At 35.7% G+C, this 22,222-nt stretch overlaps 1 protein-coding gene across 1 annotated transcript in view; it reads right to left on the reverse strand.

The window, feature by feature from the left end:
• Positions 1–22,222, reverse strand: part of LOC145270179 (uncharacterized) — a 179,457-nt gene that overhangs the window by 145,986 nt on the left and 11,249 nt on the right. The window contains exons 2-4 of the mRNA XM_080125806.1: positions 13,686–15,218; positions 11,787–11,877; positions 10,468–10,636 (exon numbers count right to left, since the gene is read on the reverse strand). Coding sequence (XP_079981932.1) covers positions 10,468–10,636; positions 11,787–11,877; positions 13,686–15,167 — 1,742 coding nt within the window. The 5' untranslated portion in view covers positions 15,168–15,218. The remainder of the gene's footprint in view (positions 1–10,467; positions 10,637–11,786; positions 11,878–13,685; positions 15,219–22,222) is intronic.

The following is a 22,222-nucleotide window of genomic DNA, read 5'->3' on the forward strand; positions in this document are numbered from 1 at the left end:
ACACATATTCTGTGTCACTGCCGCTGGTTGAGTCCTGCTGGTTGTCCTCGATGCAGTTCACCGGTCGGTGGCTGGTTTGGACTTGTGGACGTGGAAAACGACTTGTTCTACGTTGTCTGTCCTCGTCGTTCATTTTTCTAAAACAGACAGAGGCGAAGTGCCCCCATCTCCGGCAATAAGTCTGGAATGCTGGGCAAGACGTTGGTCCTCGTTCATGTGGATATTTTCCGTTGCAATTCCTGCACTGAATTTGCCGGGGACGGTCACGTGTCTGTCGCTGTCCGTACGTGACTTTGTTTACTACTGCAGTAGTAGTTTGTATTGTCGTGTCCTCTAAGCGCATTTTGTTGTAGGTGCGCTGTTATTGTTTCCGTCGTCCTGGCATAATTTATCAAGTCGTGTAGTGACATGTTAGAATTTATTAAACCCTTTTGCCGGACTTTTTCTGATGAACTGTTTTTTAAAAAAATATTTCTATTACTTTTTATACATAATTTAAAAAATTGAGATATATTTTTAAAGTTTAAAAATGGAAAAATATTGAGTTCGTAAAATTCATTACTGTTTAAAATAAAAAATAATATTTCTATTACTTTTAAAACAACTTTAATAGTTTATTTTGGAAGTATAATCCACAAAGAAAATAAATAACCCACTTTTAAAGGAGAAATTACGAGTTTTTTTTTTTTAAATTTTATTCGCAGTTTCGTGTTAGGGGTGTCAAAAATTCCTACAAAAATTCTGATACTGGCCAATAGCAGGATATTCAAAGCACATATGGTGTTGTTTATACCTCCTCCCAATTGATTTTTAAAACAGAGGGTTAATATTGGAAGGATTTTATGTGCATCGATGTAGACAGAGGATTAGAGATAGTCCTGTAGAAAGCTGAAATAGTTTGTGCGTGTACCAAAAAAGAAGTGCAGGTGGTTCAACCCTTCATAAACTCAGTCATATGGTTAGTTGACCTCTCATCGGACAAGCCAGCAATGAAGTTGATTTTAAATGTCGAGACGTCCGCCCATAGTGATCTAATGATTATAACAATTCTCTATCTATATAAAAGCTAAGTACGTCCAAGGATGGAATACTGTTGCCATATCTGGGCAGGAGCTGCTAAAAACAGCCTATCCTGCCTTGACAGAGTACAAAATAGACTTCGTGACTTAGTGGGGGATGCCCTTTTTCTCTACCCTGCAACCTCTCTCCTACAGAAGAGACGTTGCATGCCTATCCTTGTTTTATCGTTATTTCCATGGCAGGTGCTCGTCTGAACTCCAATCTCTGGTCCCCCCTCGCCAATCTTTCACGAAAAACACCCGTCTAGCTGAATCCACTGTGAAAAATTTCCCCCACTCTTTATCTGTGCCTAAATCAAAACGTGGATTCCATGAACAGAGCTTCTTTCTTAGAACTGCACACCTGTGGAACTCTGTTCCGTCTGCCTGCTTTCCTCCGGACTACAACTTGGATGTCTTCAAGTCCAATCTTAACAAATTCCTAATGAACCGCCCCCTTAATTAAACACTTCATCAAATCTCCACACTAACGTAATGTACTTGCAATAACTCTTATCCCTGAGTGGCTTTCGGGCCTTGATAAGTGGTGATCACTGTGTAAAAAAAAAAAAAACATCATGATCTGCGCATGTGAGCTTAAGTGACTTTCATTTCAACTTTAAAGTGCTTAACAATAAAAACAAAGTTCTTAAAGGGGCTAACATAATATTATATATATATATATATATATATATATATATATATATATATATATATATATATATGGGATATGTATATTTTCTGACTTGGAAATATAATACTCTTGCATGTTTCACGTAAGCAGCATTTTCTTTCTGCATCGAAATTTACAAATTTGCAAATTCCAAATAAAAAGGTCAAATTATAACCAATAAAATGAAGATACAAGAAGTGTAGAAAGTTAAAAAGTAATTTTTTAAATTGGCATCATGTTTGTGGAGCAATTGCACCAAAATTTGAAAAAATTGCATCAAAATTTTAAAAATTGCATCAAAATTTTAAAAATTGCATCAAAATTTTAAAAATTGCATCAAAATTTTTAAAATTGCATCAAATTTGAAAAATGCATCAAAATTTGATAAATTGCTTTAAAATTATAAACAATTGCTTTAAAATTAAAAACAATTGCTTTAAAATTTTAAAAATTGCATCAAAAATTTAAAAATTACTTCAAAATATGAAAATTACATCAAAATTTGAAAAATTGCATCAAAATTTGAAAAAATGCTTCAACATTTGAAAAAATGCCTCACAATTTGAAAAATTGGATAAAAATTTGAAAAGATGTATTGAAATACTGATAATTGCTTCAATTATAAATTACTTCAAAATTTAAAAAAATTGCTTTGAAATTTGAAAAATTCATAAAAATTTTTTAAATTGCATCAAAATTTGAAAAATTGCATCAAAATTAAAAAATTACTTTAAAATTTAAAAAAATAGGTTTAAAATTTAAAAAATTGCTTTAAAATTTCAAAATTGCTTTAAAATTTGAAAAATTGCATCAAAATTAAAAAATTACTTTAAAATTTAAAAAATAGCTTTAAAATTTAAAAAATTGCTTTAAAATTTCAAAATTGCTTTAAAATTTGAAAAATTGCATCAAAATTTAAAAATTGCTTTAAAATTTAAAAATTGCTTTAAAATTTGAAAAATTGCTTTAAAATTTGAAAAATTGCAAGCGAGCAAACTATTTAAGGGCAAGAAATAAAAAAAATAATAACAGAAAAATGGTTTGAGAAGAAAATGGAACTATCAGAGGAAACTGGATGAGGAAAAACCTGGTGATGGTTGTCAAAATTTGAGTTGAAGACAGAAAGGCGTTCAGGGTAAATTATGTGAAGTATCATCGGCTGAAAGTTTTGTGTCGACTGTGTGGACAGAAAGTGTGATTGTACAACATATGGTCAGAAGTTGTGGAAAGTTAGCTCAAAAGATGTACAAGAGACGGCATGAATATATCGCAAGAAAGATCCATTGGGATATATGTTAGAAAAGAGGGTTGGAATGCAGCTGAAAATGGTGCAAGGATGTTCTAGACTGAGTAGTAGGGAAATTATTGTGGAATATGAATATTCAATTTTTTAAAAAACTTTTTATTACATTTTAACTCCAAACAAGGGACATTGCCACTTTGTTGTAGGGGGCTAATATCAGGGACATAGACATCAGAGGTACTGTGTAGGGAGTTGGGTAGCAAGATATCAGTTCACGTTACACTTGAACTTCTGCATGCCAGTACAGTCGGGGAAGCAGGGACCCGGAAGGGAATTCCAAAGTCTAGCTGTTCTTGGGAAGAAACTACTGGAGTAGAAGGTTCTCTTACATCTAGAGATCTCTACTGTGAAGGGGTGGGATTTAGCTGCTTGTCGGGTGTGTCAAGGGTATTTACATCGAGGGAGCACAAGTGCTTGCAGTTCGTCAGAGCATTCACTGTTAAAGTACTTGTAGAACAGGCAGAAGGATGCTACATTTCGTCGATGGGACTGAGGGTGAAGCTTAGATGACAGTTCAGGACCTATTAGGTTGGCGACTCTCTTTTGAACCTTGTCTAGGAGTGAGAGACTAGTGGCAGATGCACCAGCCCAAATATGACAACAATACTCTATACATGGGCGAATGGTGGCCTTATAGAGGTACAAGATACTTTCGGGCGTTAGTAGCTTTCTAGCACGGTGGATAGAAACTACCTTCGCAGTGGTCCTGGCAATACTCTCAATGTAATTGTTTCAACTCATGTTTCCTGTGAACGTTAGGCCAAGGAGTTTAAAAGATGTACTTTAAGATAGAGTCATTAGCCATTGCTATTGGTGGTAGAGAAGGTTTCTTGTAATTATTGAAGGAAACAAGTTTAGTCTTAGCAGCATTGAATGTGACCATCCATTTTTGTCCCCATTCCACTACTGATTGATAATGTGATTCAGGCAAGGAAACCAGATTTAGTCATTAATTTATTTATTGCAGATTATTATCCGCATCTTTTTTAGTTGGTGTTTCATGACGTTTCGGCCAACTAATCCTCCTGCCTTCGTCAGGTGGTAACCACGACAGGATAGGGACTCTGAATCTCCTAACGGCATCCTCAACAATTACTGCCTTCCATAGTTGTTGTTGTCTCACCACGTTTTGGGTCAAGTAAGACTCTGGCTGTCTCTGGGTAGGATTGAAACCGCTATCTCCAGACAATGATCACCTGGAATCATGTCTCTATCCACTGCACCATGCACCCAGAGGAATAGTTGGTCGAAATGTTGTGAAACAAATAAAAGATGAGAATAATAGTCCGCAATAAATTAATATAAATAATACGCATCTCAATAATGAATTCCAATTAAAATAATATGGATTAAGTCATGTTAGAAAAAAATGAACACAAGGCAATAATCATTGATATAGCAATGCCAGCGGACGTGAATGTGGAGGAAAAAGGAGAAGGTTGAAAAATGCCAAGACTTGAAAAGAGAGATAAAAAGATAATGGAAGTTAAAGAAGGTAGAAATTGTTAGTTGTTTTTGTTTTACGGCATATCAACCCTTTTCAGGTTAGAGTGGACCTGGGAGCAATGGCAATTAAAGGGTGGCTCCACCTGCCTTGTTGGGATATGCCAAAATCTTTCGGAAAAATTCTGAATATGATTAACGTTTTGTTTTTTTTCAATTTTTTTTTTTTAATTACATTTTCACCCTAAGCAAGACATATGTAGGGAGTTTAGCAGCAAGATGTCGGTTCACATTACATTTGAACTTCTGCATGTCAGTACAGTTGGGGAAGCAGGAAACCTGAAGGGAATTCCAAAGTCCTGCAGTCGATTTTTGCCCGTACCTGGTATATATTGTTCCAGACGGAGTGGGGGAGACTGATAATGTGAATTTATTGTTGGATATAAATATCCGATGTGATATCCAATGTGATATCCGATGTGATGATGTGATTGAACCAAGGAAACCAGATTTAGTTCTGGTAGAAAAAAAAAGGAACACAAGGCAATACTCATTGATATCGCAATTCCAGCTGATATGAATGTGGAGGAAAAAGGAGAAAGTCGAAAAATATCAAGACTTGAAAAGGGAGATAAAAAGTTAAAGTAGAAATATTGCGATGCGAGACCTGGGGAGCATAACAAAAGGATTTTACAAGTGGATTAAAAAGAAATTGGGATCCATTGCAATGCTGGAGTACTTCAGAAGACTGCCTTGTTGCGTTATGCCAGAATCTTTCGGAAAAATTCTTATTGTGATTAATGCGAGAAAATTAGTGTCAAAAATTACCTGCAGGAGTTCCTCTGGCGTTACAGAATAAAAAAAAATCACTCTATACAATAAGCAACATGTAGATGTAGATCGTATTGCTGAGATTGAAACCTGTTGGTAGCCGTACACTAGAACCATTAAAAATTAATAGCAAAATATAATACAGTATATAATCATCATCATCATCGGCGGTCACTCGTGTCCGAGTAAGACTGTCCTCCGTTGTGGCTTCTGTGGGTCCTCAGGTGAGCATAGAGCCCAATCCTAGACCCAATTTGTCTTGTGCAATTTGGGCAGATAAAGATAGTGGTGGTGGGGTGGGGTTGAGTGTGTCTGGTTGATAATCTGTCCTTTCTGTGCTTGCGTTTATCCTCAGAAGCTTGATTTAGGTCACTACTATAAAGCGCAGCACCTTTGTGGACAGCGCTCCTCCATGCCAACCTGCTCCCAGCCACGTCCTCCCATGTCTCAAGGTCCATGTGAAACCGCTTTAGATTTGCTTTGATGTTGTCCTTATACCTCATCTTTTGGCCACCCTGGGCACGCTTTCCCTCAACAAGCTGAGAGTAGAAAATCTGTTTTGGGAGGCGGAGATCCGGCATTCGGACAACATGACCAGTCCATCTGAGCTGGCGTTGAGCAACAGTAGCGGTGATAGTGGGAATGTCAGCCTCACTCAGGACGCTGGTGTTGGTGCGTCGGTCCTTCCAACTAATTCTGAGGATTTTTTGGAGGCATCTTTGGTGGTACGTCTCCAGGGTTTTTACGTGCCTCCTGTATGTGGTCCAGGTCTCCGATCCATAGAGAAGAGTGGGCAGCAAGACAGCTTTATATACCATGATTTTGGTCTCACAGTATATAATACACATGTATATAATCAACTAAAATTATAAATAACACCGTAAACAGGAGTAAATAACGTAACCAGGGTTCGGAAAAAAGTATTCCACATTGTAACCTGAAAATATTGTATCCTCGCGCATCCGTACCCTGGGGTTCTAATGTATATTAGTTTTATAACAGTAGAAACGTCATTACCAATAAGGAATAGCAAAATGATATATTTATATTAATTCTAGTATTTTGTATTGTTTTTGTTGATGGCGTTTATTGTGAATGTCCTATATAAATTGTTTCTTTTGGAGAGAAAGATTCATACTTTTTTTTTTTTTACACAGTGATCACCACTTATCAAGGCCCGAAAGCCACTCAGGGATAAGGGTTATTGCAAGTACATTACGTTAGTGTAAGTGTTTACTTAAGGGGGCGGTTCATTAGGAATTTGTTAACGTTTGACTTGAACACATCCAAGTTGTAGTCAGGTGGGAAGCAGGCAGATGGAACAGAGTTCCACAGGCATGCAGTTCTAAGAAAGAAGTTCTGTTCATGGAATCCGCGTTTTGATTTAGGCACAGATATAGAGTGGGGGAAATTTTTCACAGTGGATTCAGCTAGATGGGTGTTTTTCGTGAAAGATTGGCGAGGGGGAACCAGAGATTGGAGTTCAGACGAGCACCTGCCATGGAAATAATGATAAAACAAGGATAGGCTCGCAACGTCTCTTCTGTGGGAGAGAGGTTGCAGGGTAGAGAAAAGGGCATCCCCCACTAAGCCACAAAGTCTATTTTGTACTCTGTCAGGCAGGATAGGCTGTTTTTAGCAGCTCCTGCCCAGATATGGCAACAGTATTCCATCCTTGGACGTACTTGGCTTTTATATAGATAGTATCATTAATGTTAAATATACTATTTTCTATTTCATGTATAAATAAGCTAAAAGATTTTTGAATAAATATATGATGATTACAACGTCTTGTCAGACGACTGCCACTCCCTCAGACACTTAAAGTTCATGAGCCCAAATGCTTGAGGGAGTATCTATACAAAGATGAAGTTATAGAGTCTTAGCTTTGTACGACAGCTAAATCTCTCCCTCGGTTCAAAATGTTGAGATCCAGCAACAAGCAAGAGCAAGATAGCCAGCAACAAATTAAACTGCAGACCAGCTTAATGCGGGTACTGGTCTCCCGCCTTATGTTTTTTTAAATCAGAGATTTGCTTCTCCTAGAAAGGTTGCCTTCACAACGGTTTACGGGAGCCCTCTCCACCCCAACACATATATACATACACACAAATATACACGGTGCTAGTTGGCCATTAACCCCGAAAAAGAGTTCATCCGCCCTTTGAAAGGTCTTGTTTTTAATCCTTCAGGGTGACTAGCCGCTCTCCTCATCAAACAAGTCTGGTGGGGGAACCAGTTTAGTCACCGGTGACCTGACCATGAGGCAGGTAGTACTGGGTTACATGGAACCAGTAGCATATGGCATGACTTGAAACAAATATATATATATATATATATATGTCCAAACTGTGTCAATCGTTTTATTGAAGATTAGTTAAATATTAATATTTCACTAAATATGTGTCACACAAAAATAAATATTGTATCATCTAATTATCTTGTTAGATTTCTTCTTTTCAAAAACATATTTAATGATACAAAACGTATTTAATGATAGAAAAACATTCAAAAACATATTTAATGATACAAAAACATTGAAAAACATTTAATGATACAAAAACATTTAATGATACAAAACATTCAAAAACATTTAATGTTAAAAACTTTTTTAATTTATGCAATGTCAAAACAGAGAAAAACTAAGATTTCATGCGGAAAAAAAATCAATAAAAACAAAACCTTTACATATTTTATTTAATGTTGATTTGATTATTTTTAATGAAAATTGAATTATACATCATATATATAAAATCATTTTTGCTCAGATAGCTTGCAGGCATCAAGGGACTCCTTCCTAGGGTTTTATCAGTTTATCTTCCTTGTGCACTTTGTTTCTGGATTTGAGGACCAGAATTCATCTGGTCTGGTAGATTATTTAGTTTAGTGTTCATAACTGTGGAAATATCACTAGGTACATCATTTCTTGTGTAAACCAGAGTGTAGCCATTCAAATGACATCTTATTTGAATTGTGAATCTTATGTTCTTTTGAATATTTCATCAGGTTTTAATAGAAGGGGGATCATGTCAAGTGTTTTGAGACCCAAAACACAAGGAGATAATGTTTAATAGACATTCAATTTCTACAAAGCATTTTTTTAAAAAATCATTTTGTTCTAGCATCAAAATAGACTTCGTGGCTTAGTGGGGATGCCCTTTTCTCTTCCCTGCAACCTCTCTCCCACAGAAGAGACGTTGCGAGCCCGTCTTTGTTTTATCGTTATTTCCATGGCAAGTGCTCATCCAAGCTCCAATCTCTGGTACCCCTCCTCACCAATCTTTCACAAAAAACACCTGTCTAGCTGTAACTACTGTCAGTAATTTTCCTCACTCTTTACCTGTGCCTAAATCAAAATGTAGATTCCATGAGCAAAGCTTCTTTCTTAGAACTGCACGCCTGTGGAACTCTCTTCTGTTGGCCTGTTTCCCACCTGACTACAACTTGGATGTCTTCAAGTCCAACATAAACAAATTCCTGATGAACTGCCCCCTTAAGTAATACACTTCATCAAATCTCCGATACTGATTACTACAATACTATCCCATTGATTACTGTACATGCAATAACCCTTATCCCCGAGTGGCTTCCAGGCCTTGATAAGTGGTGACCTCCATGTAAAAAAAAAAACTATATATTTTATATATATTATAAAAATGTATTTATTCAATGTTTCTATACAAGCGTTAAATTTCAGCATGCGGCCAAGGATTGTTCATGTCTGTGATAGCATCGTTCATTGTTTAATGAAATTTTGTCACGTGTCCTGACAAGCTCATATAAAGAGAAACCTAGATACAAGGGGAATCATGTCACATGTTGGGAGAGCCTAATACTATTTCTATCGATCCGGTAGATATCTCACTGCTGATGCTATTCTCTATCTATATAAGAGCCAGTTACGTCCAAGGATGGAATACTGTTGCCACATCTGGGCAGGAGCTGCTAGAAAGGACTTTTCCTGCCTTGATAGAGTTCAAAATAGACTTCGTAGCCTCGTAGGAGATGTCCTTTTCTCTTCCCTGCAACCTCTATCTCACAGAAGAGATGTTGCGAGTTTGTCTCTGATGTATCATTATTTTCATGGAAAGTGTTCGACTGAGCTTCAGTCTATGGTCCTCCCTCACCTAACTTTCACAAGAAACACTTGTCTAGCTGAAAAAAAAAATGAGTGTACAGTAGTCAATGGGACAATATCGTAGTAATCGTCAGTTGTGGAAATTTGGTAAATTGGATTACTTAAGGGGACGATTCATCAAGAATTTGTTTATGTTGGATTTGAAGACGACCCTATTGTAGTCAGCTGGAAAGCAGGAAAACGGGGTAGAGTTCCACAGGAGTGCACTTCTAAGAAAGAAGCTTTGTTAATGGAATCTACGTTTTGGTTTAGACACAGATAAAGAGTTGGGGAAATTATTGATAGTGGTTTCAGCTACAGAAGTGTTTTTCATGAAAGTCAGGCTGGGAGCAAGGATCATAGATTGGAACTCAGACAAGCACTTGCCATGAAAATAACAATCTGAGTTAGGTCATAAGCATTAGGTCATCTGTTGTGTTGCTTAATCATTCCACATTGTGAACATTGAAGTCTGCACAGACGTGAATATTTTTCTTTATGAAATGTGTTTCTCTGAAAATGCATCGTTCTTATGTGTCGTAGAATCATAAGGAGAGAGTGTGGCAGTCCTTGTAAGAATAAGTATTCAAATCAAATCTTATTTCAATTTCGAATATTATTGTATTGTAAATATTTGGTCAGGTTTTAATAAAAGAGGAATCATTCCAAATGTCCTGTAAAAAGAAACAAAAGACACAAACAGATAGTGTCTTTTTAGTAAGCATCTAATATCGCTTTATTTTTTTCAATTTTCTCATGATGTTATTCTAGCTGGGGATGGGGCATCATATTGGATGTCAGACATTCACTCACTATTTCAGAAATTCCAACTAAAACTGTAAATATTTGGTGATGTTTTAATAGTAGTAGAATCGTTTCTTGTAACAGTCATTATTCAAAGAAAATCTTATTTCAATTTCAAATATTATGGTATTTCAAATATTTGGTCAGGTTTTAATAAAACAGGAGTCATACCAAGTGTCCTGTCAACCCCATGTAAAGAGAAATGAAAGCCATGACAATAGTGTGTAGTACTCTTTACTGAGCATCCAATATTTCTTGGTTTTCCTCAATTTTCTCATCAATTTCCTCATCATTTTGTTCTAGTTTGGGGCGGGGCATCATATTGGATGCCAAAAATTCACCCGCTACCTCAGACATCCCAACCGAGACTGTATGCATTTTCATGTGTCTTTTTAGACTGGAATTCTCTGAAAACGAATTACCGCAAACCATGCAAGAATATGGTTTCTCACCAGTGTGTGTTCTGATGTGTTTTTTTAGACTTCCGTTTTGTGTAAAAGCAGCATCACACATTTCACAAGAATATGGTTTCTCCCCAGTGTGTATGCGCATGTGTTTTGTCAAGCTCGAATGCACTGCAAATGCCGACGAGCAGATTTCACAAGAATATGGTTTCTCACCCGTGTGTATGCGCATGTGTTGAGTCAGACGTGCATTAACTGCAAATGACGACCCGCAGACACTGCAAGAGTATGGACGCTCACCGCTGTGCGTTAACATGTGCGTTTTCAGATGATAATTCTCAGCGAACGATGAACCGCAGACGTTGCAAGAATATGGCCGCTCGCCTGTGTGACTGCGGACTTCCGTTTTGTGTGAAAGCATAATAAAAAAAAAAGGAATCATTCCAAATGTCCTGTAAAAAGAAACGAAACACACAAGCTTATAATGTCTTTTTAGTAAGCATCTAATATCGCTTTATTTTTTCAATTTTTTCATGATTTTGTTTTAGCTGGGGATGGGGCATCATATTGGATGTCAGACATTCACCCGCTATTTCAGAAATTCCAACCAAAACTGTAAATATTTGATCATGTTTTAATAGTAGTAGAATCGGTTTAGCATCACAATTCATTGTTCTTTGTAAGAATCAGTATTCCAAAAAAATCTTATTTTAATTTCGAATATTATGTTATTTTGTCAGTTTTTAATGAAACAGAAATCATACCAAGTGTTCTGTCAACCACATGTAAAGTGAACCCAAAGACAAAGAGGATTGAATATCTCTTATTGCCACTTGATTGTATTTGCTTTGATGTCTGGATTTGAGTAGAGAGATGTTTGGTCACATTACATTTAAATTTCTGCCAGCACTAAGTCTACATTGCAAGAGTCAGTATTTAAAGATTTGTTTTTTTACTTTTTTTACAACCAGTTTAGCATGAATAGACAAAGGTGCGCCGTTTGTTGTAAGAGTCAGTATTCAAATAAAATCTTATTTCAATTTGGAATATTAAGTTATTTTAAATATTTAGTCAGGCTTTAACAAAAGAGGAATTACACCAAGTGTCCTGTCACCTCCATGTTTTGTTTTCTCTAAAAATACATCGTTCTTACCTGTGGTACCATCACTATGCATTTTCATATCTTGTTTTCCTTTTTTAATATCTGGTCGGGTTTTAATAGTAGTAGAATCATACCAAGTGTCCTGTCAACAGCATGTAAAAAGAAACGGAAAAAACAAGAGGACAGTGTCCAGTATGCATTCAAGCACTTGCATCTTTGTTTCCCTCAATGTTCTCATTATTCACTTGCTATCTCAGACACAAGAGGATAGTGTCTCTTTACTTCATTTGCAATTTCAGAAATTCCAATTCAAGACTTTTGAGACTAGAATTAATGAAAAACCATGCAATAGAATTTCTCTGCTATCAACACAATGCAAAGAGAAAGCAAAGACGATTCTTTACTGAACATCTAATATCTTTTCGTTTTCTTCAACTTTCTTATTACTGGGTGTCAGACATTCCAACAGAGACCACATGCACTTTCATGCGTTGTCAAAATGGATTTCTCTGAAAATCTCTCATATGCAAGAATATGGTTTCTCACCATTTCTTTGTATAAGCCAAAAATAATTTTAACTTCAAATATTTTTAATATTAAAATCAATTTAGCATTACATGTCAGTATTTGAATAAAATCTTATTTTAATATCGAATATTATATTTAAAATAATTCGTCAGGTTTTAATAAAAGAGGAATCGTGTCAAGTGTCATGTCAACCCTATGTAAGATAACGTGATAAGTGATAATCTAAGCTAAAATTAATATTGATATATATATATATATTAATATTGATATATATATATATATATCTTAATATTTCATAGAAATGTTTATGTTATATCAAAAAAAACTATTGTCTTTATGATATAAATGTCACTTGTCTGTTTAAATGTGTATATGTGTGCATGTATGTATTTCTTGCAAAAACTTTTGGCAGAGGCGATGGTTTTTCACAAGATCTGGATAATTTTTAAGCTCGACTCTTCAGACGACACATATCAATAAAATTTGGTAAAAACATTAATTTCTTCACCCTTAACTGAGCCCTTTTTTACAGGGAGGGGTCGCTTTTCTTGCTGATATTTTTGAAAGTCATTGACTATTTTTGATTGTCAAGCCTTAATTTAAACCTACGTCACTTCCAGTTTGGCGATGGGGCAACATTTAAGATGTCACATTTTTTTTGTTTTCTTTTCCTCCTTCGCGATACAAGTTCGCACCTACCCCCCCTTTTTTTTTTTCAGTTTTCCTCATTTTTTAGTTTTCTTCAATTTTTTCTTCATTCTGTTTTAACTGGGATGGGGTATCATACTGGATGCCAGAGATTCACCCCTATTTGAGACATTTGAAATGAGATGTCATTCAGTTTCATACTGGGTGTCAGAAATTTGCTTGCTATTTCAGACACAAGACAATAGTGTCTCTTTACCAGTTGTCTAATATCTTTTTTTTTTCAGTTTTTTTCATCATCTATTATATAAATCTCACCTGTCTGTTTAAATGTATGTATGTATGTATGTATGTCTGCCTAAAACTTTCGACAGAGGCAACGGATTTTCACAGCATCAATATCAGTTTGGAGCTCGACCGTTCGGACGACAAATATCGAAAAATTAGCTAAAAACATTAATTCCTTCACCCTTAATTGGGCACTTTTCTACAGGGAGGGGTCACTTCTTTCGCAGATATTTCCAAAAGTCATCCACTCTTTTCGATTGACTAGCCTTAATTTAAACCTACGTCACTTCCGGTTTGGCGATGGGCGCAACAGCAAAGACGTCACTTTTTTCATGTTCTTTTCCTCCTTCGCAGTATGGGTTTGAGCCTGGCTGCCTACTATCACTTTTTCTTTTTTGCTCAACACACACCTCCAAACACCCTGGCTAGTTTTATTCTTAGACAAACCGAGATGACACAAGAGGATAGTGTTTAGTTATGTACCTTTTATTGATCATCGAATATGTTTTCGTCAATTTCCTCTTCAAGTTTCTCATCATTTTGTTCAAGATGAGGACTGAGCACCATACTGGATGCAAGAGATTCATCTACTATTTCAGACATTCCAACCGAGACGTCATGCAGTTTCATGTGTCTCGTCAAACTAGAATTCTCCGAAAATCTCTTACAACAAATCGTACACGAATATGGTTTCTCACCAGTGTGAGTTCTCATATGTTTTTTTAGGTTTGCGTTTTGTGTGAATGCGGCATTGCACACATCGCAGGAATACGGTTTTTCTCCGCTGTGAATCCGCAGGTGTTTCGTCAAGCCTGAATGCACGGCAAATGTCGCTGTGCAGATGTCACAAGAATAAGGTCTCTCACCCGTATGTATGCGCATGTGTTGCGTTAGACGTGCATTAACTGCAAACGATGACCCACAGACGCTGCAAGAATATGGTTTCTCGCCACTATGCACTCTCATATGTTGCGTCAGACGTGCATTCACCGAGAATGCCATTCCACAGACACTGCAAAAATAAGGTTTCTCCCCCGTGTGTATGCGCATGTGTTGCGTAAGGCGAGAATTAACTGCAAACGACGAACTGCAGATGGTGCAAGAATATGGTTTCTCGGCACTGTGCGTTAGCAGGTGCGTTTTCAGGCGATCATTCTCGGCGAAGGACGACCCGCAGATGTTGCAAGAAAATGGACGCTCGCCAGTGTGTCTGCGGATGTGTTTCTTCAGATGCGACATCTGCGAAAAAGCTGCATCGCAGACTTCGCATGAATATGGTTTAATGCCCGAGTGTATCCGCAAATGTTTTTTTAAGCTGCTGTTCTGCGAGAACCTTGTCGAACAAATCTCGCAAACGTAGGGTTTCTCACCAGTGTGAGTTCTCATATGTTTCTTTAAAACGGAATGCACTGAGAATCTTGCATCACAGACCTTACAAGCATAAGGACGCTCACCAGTGTGAATTCTCATGTGTTCCGTCAGGTACGAATTAACGGCAAATGATGAACCGCAAACGTTGCATGAATACGGTTTCTGTCCGGAATGGATTAGCAAATGGTTTTTTAAATACCCTTTGTCCGAGAACGCTGACCCACAAACTGTGCAAGGATATGGTTTTTCTCCTGTATGAATTCGGACATGTTTTTTGAGATTAGAGATCTGCGAGAACGCAGCCTGGCAGACCTCGCAAGAATACGGCTTTTCGCCACTGTGAACTCTCATGTGGCTTGTCAGGTGATACTTTTGTGAGAATGACATCTCGCAAAGATCGCAAGAATATGGTTTCTCGCCCGTGTGAGTCCGAAGATGGTTTTTCAGGCGGGATTTCTTTGGAAATGTTGCCCCGCAAAATTCGCAAGTGTGGAGCTTTTTTGCCACAGATTTTTTTGTCGGAACGGGTTGCTGAGGGGATGTGGATTCAGATTCTTTGGAAGAAATTGATTCTTCTTCGGTGACCTGCTGCTGCTGCATTTTTGCCTTAAATATTCAAATATTTCCAAACTATCCAAACTCTATCGTTAGCTGCAAATAAAAAAAAACACATATAAACAAAAAAATCCAAATCCAGAAATGTTTCAGAAAATTAAGTTGTCCACAGAAAAAAAGCAACTCAACCCATGACAATAGAACAAATACATTATCCCTCCTTCAAAGGAGGAAGAAAATATCTAGGAGAATTATCCCCATTCTATTAATTTTCGTACTTTAATAGTAATTTTAAAGAATTTTTGGAGGGTGGACAGATACTGCACATTTACTCATAAATATTTTTATGAAAACATTTTACAAGGATCCACAAGTTAAAAAAACAAAATTTGAATATTAAAATGGTTTCGACCACTTATTTGTAGAAAAAAGGTAAATTTGTTTTTTTGAAAATAAACAAAAACTACTTGATCAGATATTGTGATTTTTGGAATATGCTATTTTCATTCTGTACCAAGTAACTACACAAGTTTGGTGGGCAGAAAATATTGCAGAAATATGACAAATGCTTTCATAATCTGGAAAAAAAAATTGACCTGGTTGAACTAATTTGTTCAGTCGTAAATAAATGAATATAACAGCGTAAATAAAATAGAATTGATTAATTGATTAGACAAGTATTGTTAAATAGCATGTAGTATTTTTGCTTAGTGAGCCTTTATTCTAATGTTTCAATTTCAATGCGCATATAGTTACATGTATATATCTATGTTGTAATGTAAAGTTAGAAATTATTTAAAATAAAAACTGCAAATTCTATACAATTTTTTAAATCACATTTTTAAACCATTGTAAATTTAGAGTTTATATGTAGTTTGCCTGAAGCATTGTGTGGGATAGGTATGTAGTAAATATTTAGAAGGCTTATCACAATGCGAGGAATGAGATATAGTCGGTGTTGGTGAAAGGAGACGAGAATAAGTGGCGATTTACAAATCAATAAGTACACACAAATATGTTTATATATACATATATTTATTCAGTTGCATTAGGTAAAATGTCTTACTTGTTATGTCTGCGATTCAAAGCATGCTAATCTTAAACCCTGACCGACAAAAATGAAACCCGGGAATGAGATGACGTATTTCGGCCGCAGGTAAGACCAAAAGCAAACACCGAGAGGGTCAGAATATGGGTCGATGACGTAAATTGGTTAATGGGTTACGAGGTCGAATATCCATAAAAGAGAAATGATAAAAAAAACAGGCAGAGAGACGCGGAGAGAGAAACGAGACACAGACGACGAGAAACTGCCTGTCACGTTCGCAACCACATCTCTGCCACCACCACCTTTTCACTCCACCGCTGCAGTGTGTAAATATGAATGTTTGATAAATAAACCAAGTTTTGTTTATAAAAGTGTCTCGTTATTCATTGATAATGAACAGGGTAATTCCAATCAGAGACGCTTACAACAAGCATATGTGTATAAATGTCAAGCAAACTATCTTTCTATTTATCAAGATATTCAAAAATATCTGATAGTTAAATTACAGGCTTGGTGCTAATGCAATAGAATGTACCCTGGCTCTAGATGAAACACTAAGACTCTTCCTAAGACGAACAATAACAAAACAGAATAGACGTCACTGTCATACCACCCAGTATATAACAATAGGAACTCTGAATCCGGTAAATATCTCACTGCTGATGCTATTCTCTATCTATATAAGAGCCAGGTACGTCCAAGGATGGAATACTGTTGCCATATCTGGGCAGGAGCTGCTAGAAAGGACTTGTCCTGCCTTGATAGAGTTCAAAATAGACTTTGTAGCCTCGTAGGAGATGTCCTTTTCTCCTCCTTGCAACCTCTATCTCACAGAAGAGATGTTGCGAGTTTGTCTCTGATGTATCGTTATTTTCATGGAAAGTGTTCGACTGAGCTTCAATCTATGGTCCCCCCTCACCAAACCTTCACAAGAAACACTCGTCTAGCTGTAAACACTATCAATAATTTCCCCCACTCTTTATCTGTGCCTAAACCTAAACGTAGATTCCATGAACAAAGCTTCTTTCTTAGAACTGCACACCTGTGGAATTGTCTTCCGTTTTCCTGCTTTCCGGCTGACTACAATATGGTTGTGTTCAAGTCTAAAGTAAATAAGTTCTTGATTAGCCGTTCCATATAAGTTATCAAATTTACCAAATTTTCATTACTAATGTACACTTTTTAACCCTTATCCTTGAGTGGCCTCTGGGCCTTGATAATGTGGTGATGCCTAGGTAAAAAAAAAAAAAATCTCCTTACTGCATTCAAATGGATTGCTGCATTCCCTGTCCAGCCCAGCTAAAAACCGATACACCACGGGCCCCGAAGGATGGCAGTGATTGTTGAAATCACTGCCATCCTTCGGGGCCCGTGGTGCAGTGGTTAGAGACGTTTAATCTCTACAGTTCCAGGTGAAAATTGTCTGAAGATAGCAATTTCAATCCTACCCAAACAACAACTATGGAAGGCAGTGATTGCTGAGAGTGCAGTCAGGAGATTCGGAATTCCTGTCCGTCGTGGTTATGTCATGAAACAACAACTAAAAAAGATGAGGATAATAGTCCGCAATAAATAAAATACATTAAATAATACTCATTTCAATAATGAATTTCAATTAAATCATATATATACAATATGGTTGTCTTCAAGTCCAATGTAAACAAGTTCTTGATGAGCCTTTCCACTTCTAACGATTACTATGATATTGTCCCTTTGACTATTGTACACTCATCTTTGAGTCACCAATAAGCAACTCGAGGATGCACTTATTAACCCTTATCCAGTCATGTCATGGTCATCTTGCCTATTTCGCAGATGAGGAGGGTGGGGCCTTTAAATTAAAAAGGGGATTTACAAAATAAGGATAAAAAAGACAAAGATGTAAAATAACTGAAAACTAAAATATTTTTTTCTGATCTTGTCAAATTTTGACAAACTTTAAGCTGGGATTGGAGTTATCTACCCTAGCACCCCCCTCTTTGTCTGTGAAATAGGCAAGATGGCCAGAACACAATCGATTACATTTTAATTTTCTCTGTAAAAAAACTTCAGTTAGGACTGAGAAAAAAATTGTTATTCTATAGGTTTCGGGCAACACCAGAAAATAAACTCGTCAATTATTATTATGATTGTGTTTTATAAGTCCAAAGTATTTTAGAGTGAAATATTTATAAACATTAACTTAAGCATGTTAACTTGATAGAATAGAATTTGGGTTTGTATTATTGTTTTTTTTATGAAAATAAAGTTTCGATTGTTTTTTTTAAAAAACTAATTTAGTTTTGGGGTTTGTATTACTGAACACACAGATTCGAAAAAGTTGTCAAAAAACAAATATATAACAAATAAATATTATGAAAGGCAAGATAAGTTACTTTTCTACCTAACTGGATATGTTTTTCGTGTTTTTATTCAACGTAACATGTTTATTCAGCTCGAAAAACATGCAGTGTTTACCGATGTATTGGAAAATTCAAAATGGCGACCGACTCTCTCTTTAACACGGTAAGTTTGGGAAAAGGTGTTATAAATAATAAAGTAGATAAAATACTATTAAAAATACCGAATATATGTCAACTTATGTCATGGTAACATATATTGAGCGAATTTCTAACAGTATTTTGTTTAATTTATTATTTATAACACCTTTTCCCAAACTTACCGTGTTTGGGCGCCATTTTGAATTTTCCTATACATCGGTAAACACTGTATGCTTTTCGAGCTGAATAAACATGTTACATTGAATAAAAACACGAAAAATATATCCAGTTTGGTAGAAAAGTAACTTATCTTGCCTTTGATAACATTTATTTGTTATATATTTGTTTTTGTGACAACTGCATCGATCGCTTTATTGCAGAATAGTAAAATATCAATATTTCACTAAATATAGGTCACAAAAATATGAAAATTATATCATCAAATGACTGTTACAAGGTTAGTTATTTCCCAAAATTTTATTCAAATCCATGCGATATTCACGAAGTTATGACATTTTATTTATTATCAACTAATTTATACTGTCCATTGCTTTATTGCAGGTCTTTTAAAATGCCCCCAAAAATGGGCGATTAATGGTTATCGAAAAGGAAAGGATTGTTGCTGGACTCGCAGAAGATTTAGCTGTAGAGCTGGAAAGGGATCCAAGAACTTTGGCTTCATTCATGAACAACCCCAACACCAAATCCAGAAAGGATAAGGGCACCAGGAGAAACCTTTCACATCGTGATATTCGGAAAATTCATAGGGAAGTCAACCAAAACCCAAACAGCACCAGTTCTTCCATTTTTGCAAGAGCTTGAATCGCTCCAAGATTCACAGGCAAGCCCTATGTAATATGGCGAATGAGATGGCAAGGAACATCAAAACTATTCCAAGGCCTCCATTGAGCAAACAACATAGGGAAAAACAAATGGCTTGGGCACAGAATTACATGAAAATGGATTTCTAACGTGTCTTATTTACAGATGAGACCCATGCTACTCTTGATAATCCGGATGGATGGACCAAAGTTTGGAACTCAAACTGAACTCCAACTCCTTAAGAGTTCATCGCCAACAAGGAGGTGAGGCATCATGTTTTGGGTGGGAATCATTGGGGATAAGTTGGTTGAACCATTCTGAGTTCCACAGGGTGCAAAACTTAGCAGCAATGTGTACACTGCCTTTTTTGATAATTATTTGTCTACCCTTGTCACGTCGCTTTAAAATGATTTTTATGCATGACAATGCACCATCCCATTCTGCTAGGGCGACTGCAGCCTTCCTTGAATCTATGGGCTTCTTTGGAGAAACCCCCATGAGCTGGCCACCGTGTTCTATGGATTTTAACCCCATTGAACATCTCTGGTCAATATTAAAAAGAGGTGTTTATGAGGGAGGAGAGCAATTTGTTTCAAAGGATGCCCTGTGGAGGAAAGTAGTTGATATCGCCAGAACCATAACTACTTTCCAATACAACCAATAGTGGATATGGCGAAATTTTTTTTTATTTATTTGAGGCTTAGCACCTAGGATGTGCTTTTGTTTATTTTTCTGTTAAAGAAAAATATAATAAAAAGTAAAGTTTTCATGATTAGACATTGTATTTTTGCCCTAAAACAACATTTTAAGAGACTTGCAATAAAGCGATGGACAGTGGGAATAAAGTGATAAAGAATAAAACGTCATAACTTTATGAATATCGAATAAATTTGAATAAAATTTTGGGAAATAACTAACCTTAAAGCAATCGTGTGATTCTACAAATTTTTTTTTTTTTGACGTATTTAGTGAAATATTGAGATTTTATTAATCTGCAATAAAGCGATTGACACAGTTTAGACGTAGAATTTTATTAGTTAGAGAGTACAGCCAAGTATCGGTTTTTAGCTGGGCTGGACAGGGAATGCAGCAATCCACTTGATACGAATTATGGGGGTGGAGCCTAAAGAGTTAAACAACGGTGAAATTGCAACTCCAACAGAATAATTGAAGGAATAAAGACTAAAAGATTATGAAATCACCAAAATTATTCGATGTTGTTAAAAAGAAAAAATTGACCTAACAAAACGTATAGTTTGTGCATATGTAACCCCCCCCCCCACCACACCTAGGGGACAAAAATGAGACGTTATATACACTCATGTGATATTTATCTCTCTCTCTCTCTATATATATATATATATATATATATATATATATATTTATATATATATATATATTTAAATTGTAATTCAATGAATTTCAAAAAACTCTTATTGAAATGAAATGAATTGGTTGAGTTTCATATCAAAGAATTTTTATTATTCTAAGCAAGACAAAGAATGTTTTAGAAAGTTTATCTCCTTAACCTATAGGGTTTCGATGTCTACCATCTCATCAGAGGAGTGAAAATATTAGCAAATAGTTATAAAGGTATGCACCCTATTTGCTAAAGTCAGTGAGACATGGAAAGTGAAAAGAATACGTTTTCCGAAGTATATATATATATATATATATATATATATATATATATATATTTTAATGTACTAGTAAATGTATTAATACTATTAAAAGAAAACAGTGCTCGTTGTACTGTAGATATATAATAAGCTCAATAGGTATAGATATTCTAGAGCTATTTTAATACTGAGTAAAACGATTCATAATTTTGAATTGAAAATCAGTTTCAAAAGGAATATGCATATGTAACCCCCCCCCCACCACACCTAGGGGACAAAAACGAGACGTTATATACACTCATGTGATATTTATGTATCTATCTATATATATATATATATATATATATATATATATATATATATACTTGTTTATTGTTATATAAACATGCTCACATCCCGCTGCTACAAATAGCCACTTGTTTCAATCAAACAACAGATATCATCAGGCAGCGACTTGACTATTCAAAAGTTCAATGAATAAACATAGATTATAAACAAGTATTATCAGCTCTTTTTATTGAGCACTATCTAACAACCTCGTTGAATTCATTACTTTTGAATATAAAAAACCCGAGTATATATATATATATATATATATATATATATATATATATATATATATATATTTTTTTTTAATGTACTAGTAAATGTATCATTACTATTAAAAGAAAACAGTGCTCATTTTACTTTAGATATATAATAAGCTCAATAGGTATAGATATTCTAGAGCTATTTTAATATTGAGTAAAACGATTCATAATTTTGAATTGAAAATCAGTTTCAAAAGGAAAACAAACATAAAACAATTAACGCAGTTTAGACGTAGAATTTTATCATAAAAGTAACGCGCATAAAAGTAAGTCATTTATATGCATGCATGTTTTGAAGTCTACTCCTCATCAATATAGCTAGACTTTTATGCACATAGTCTAAGGTCCGGTAGTCCCGTGGTTAAACACCAGACTACTTATCGAGCCGTTATAGGTTCGATCCTTGTCAATAAAAGTCTTGCTATACTGATGAGTAAACTCTGAAACATGCATGTATATAGATGAGTTACTTTTATGCACGTAGTAATTATTAATTAATAATTTATATTTAATACAAAAAAGTAAAAAAAAAAAAACGTCT

Source organism: Euprymna scolopes, chromosome 46, assembly GCF_053919585.1.
Source record: "Euprymna scolopes isolate OS-2025 chromosome 46, ASM5391958v1, whole genome shotgun sequence".
Lineage (NCBI taxonomy): Eukaryota > Metazoa > Mollusca > Cephalopoda > Sepiida > Sepiolidae > Euprymna > Euprymna scolopes.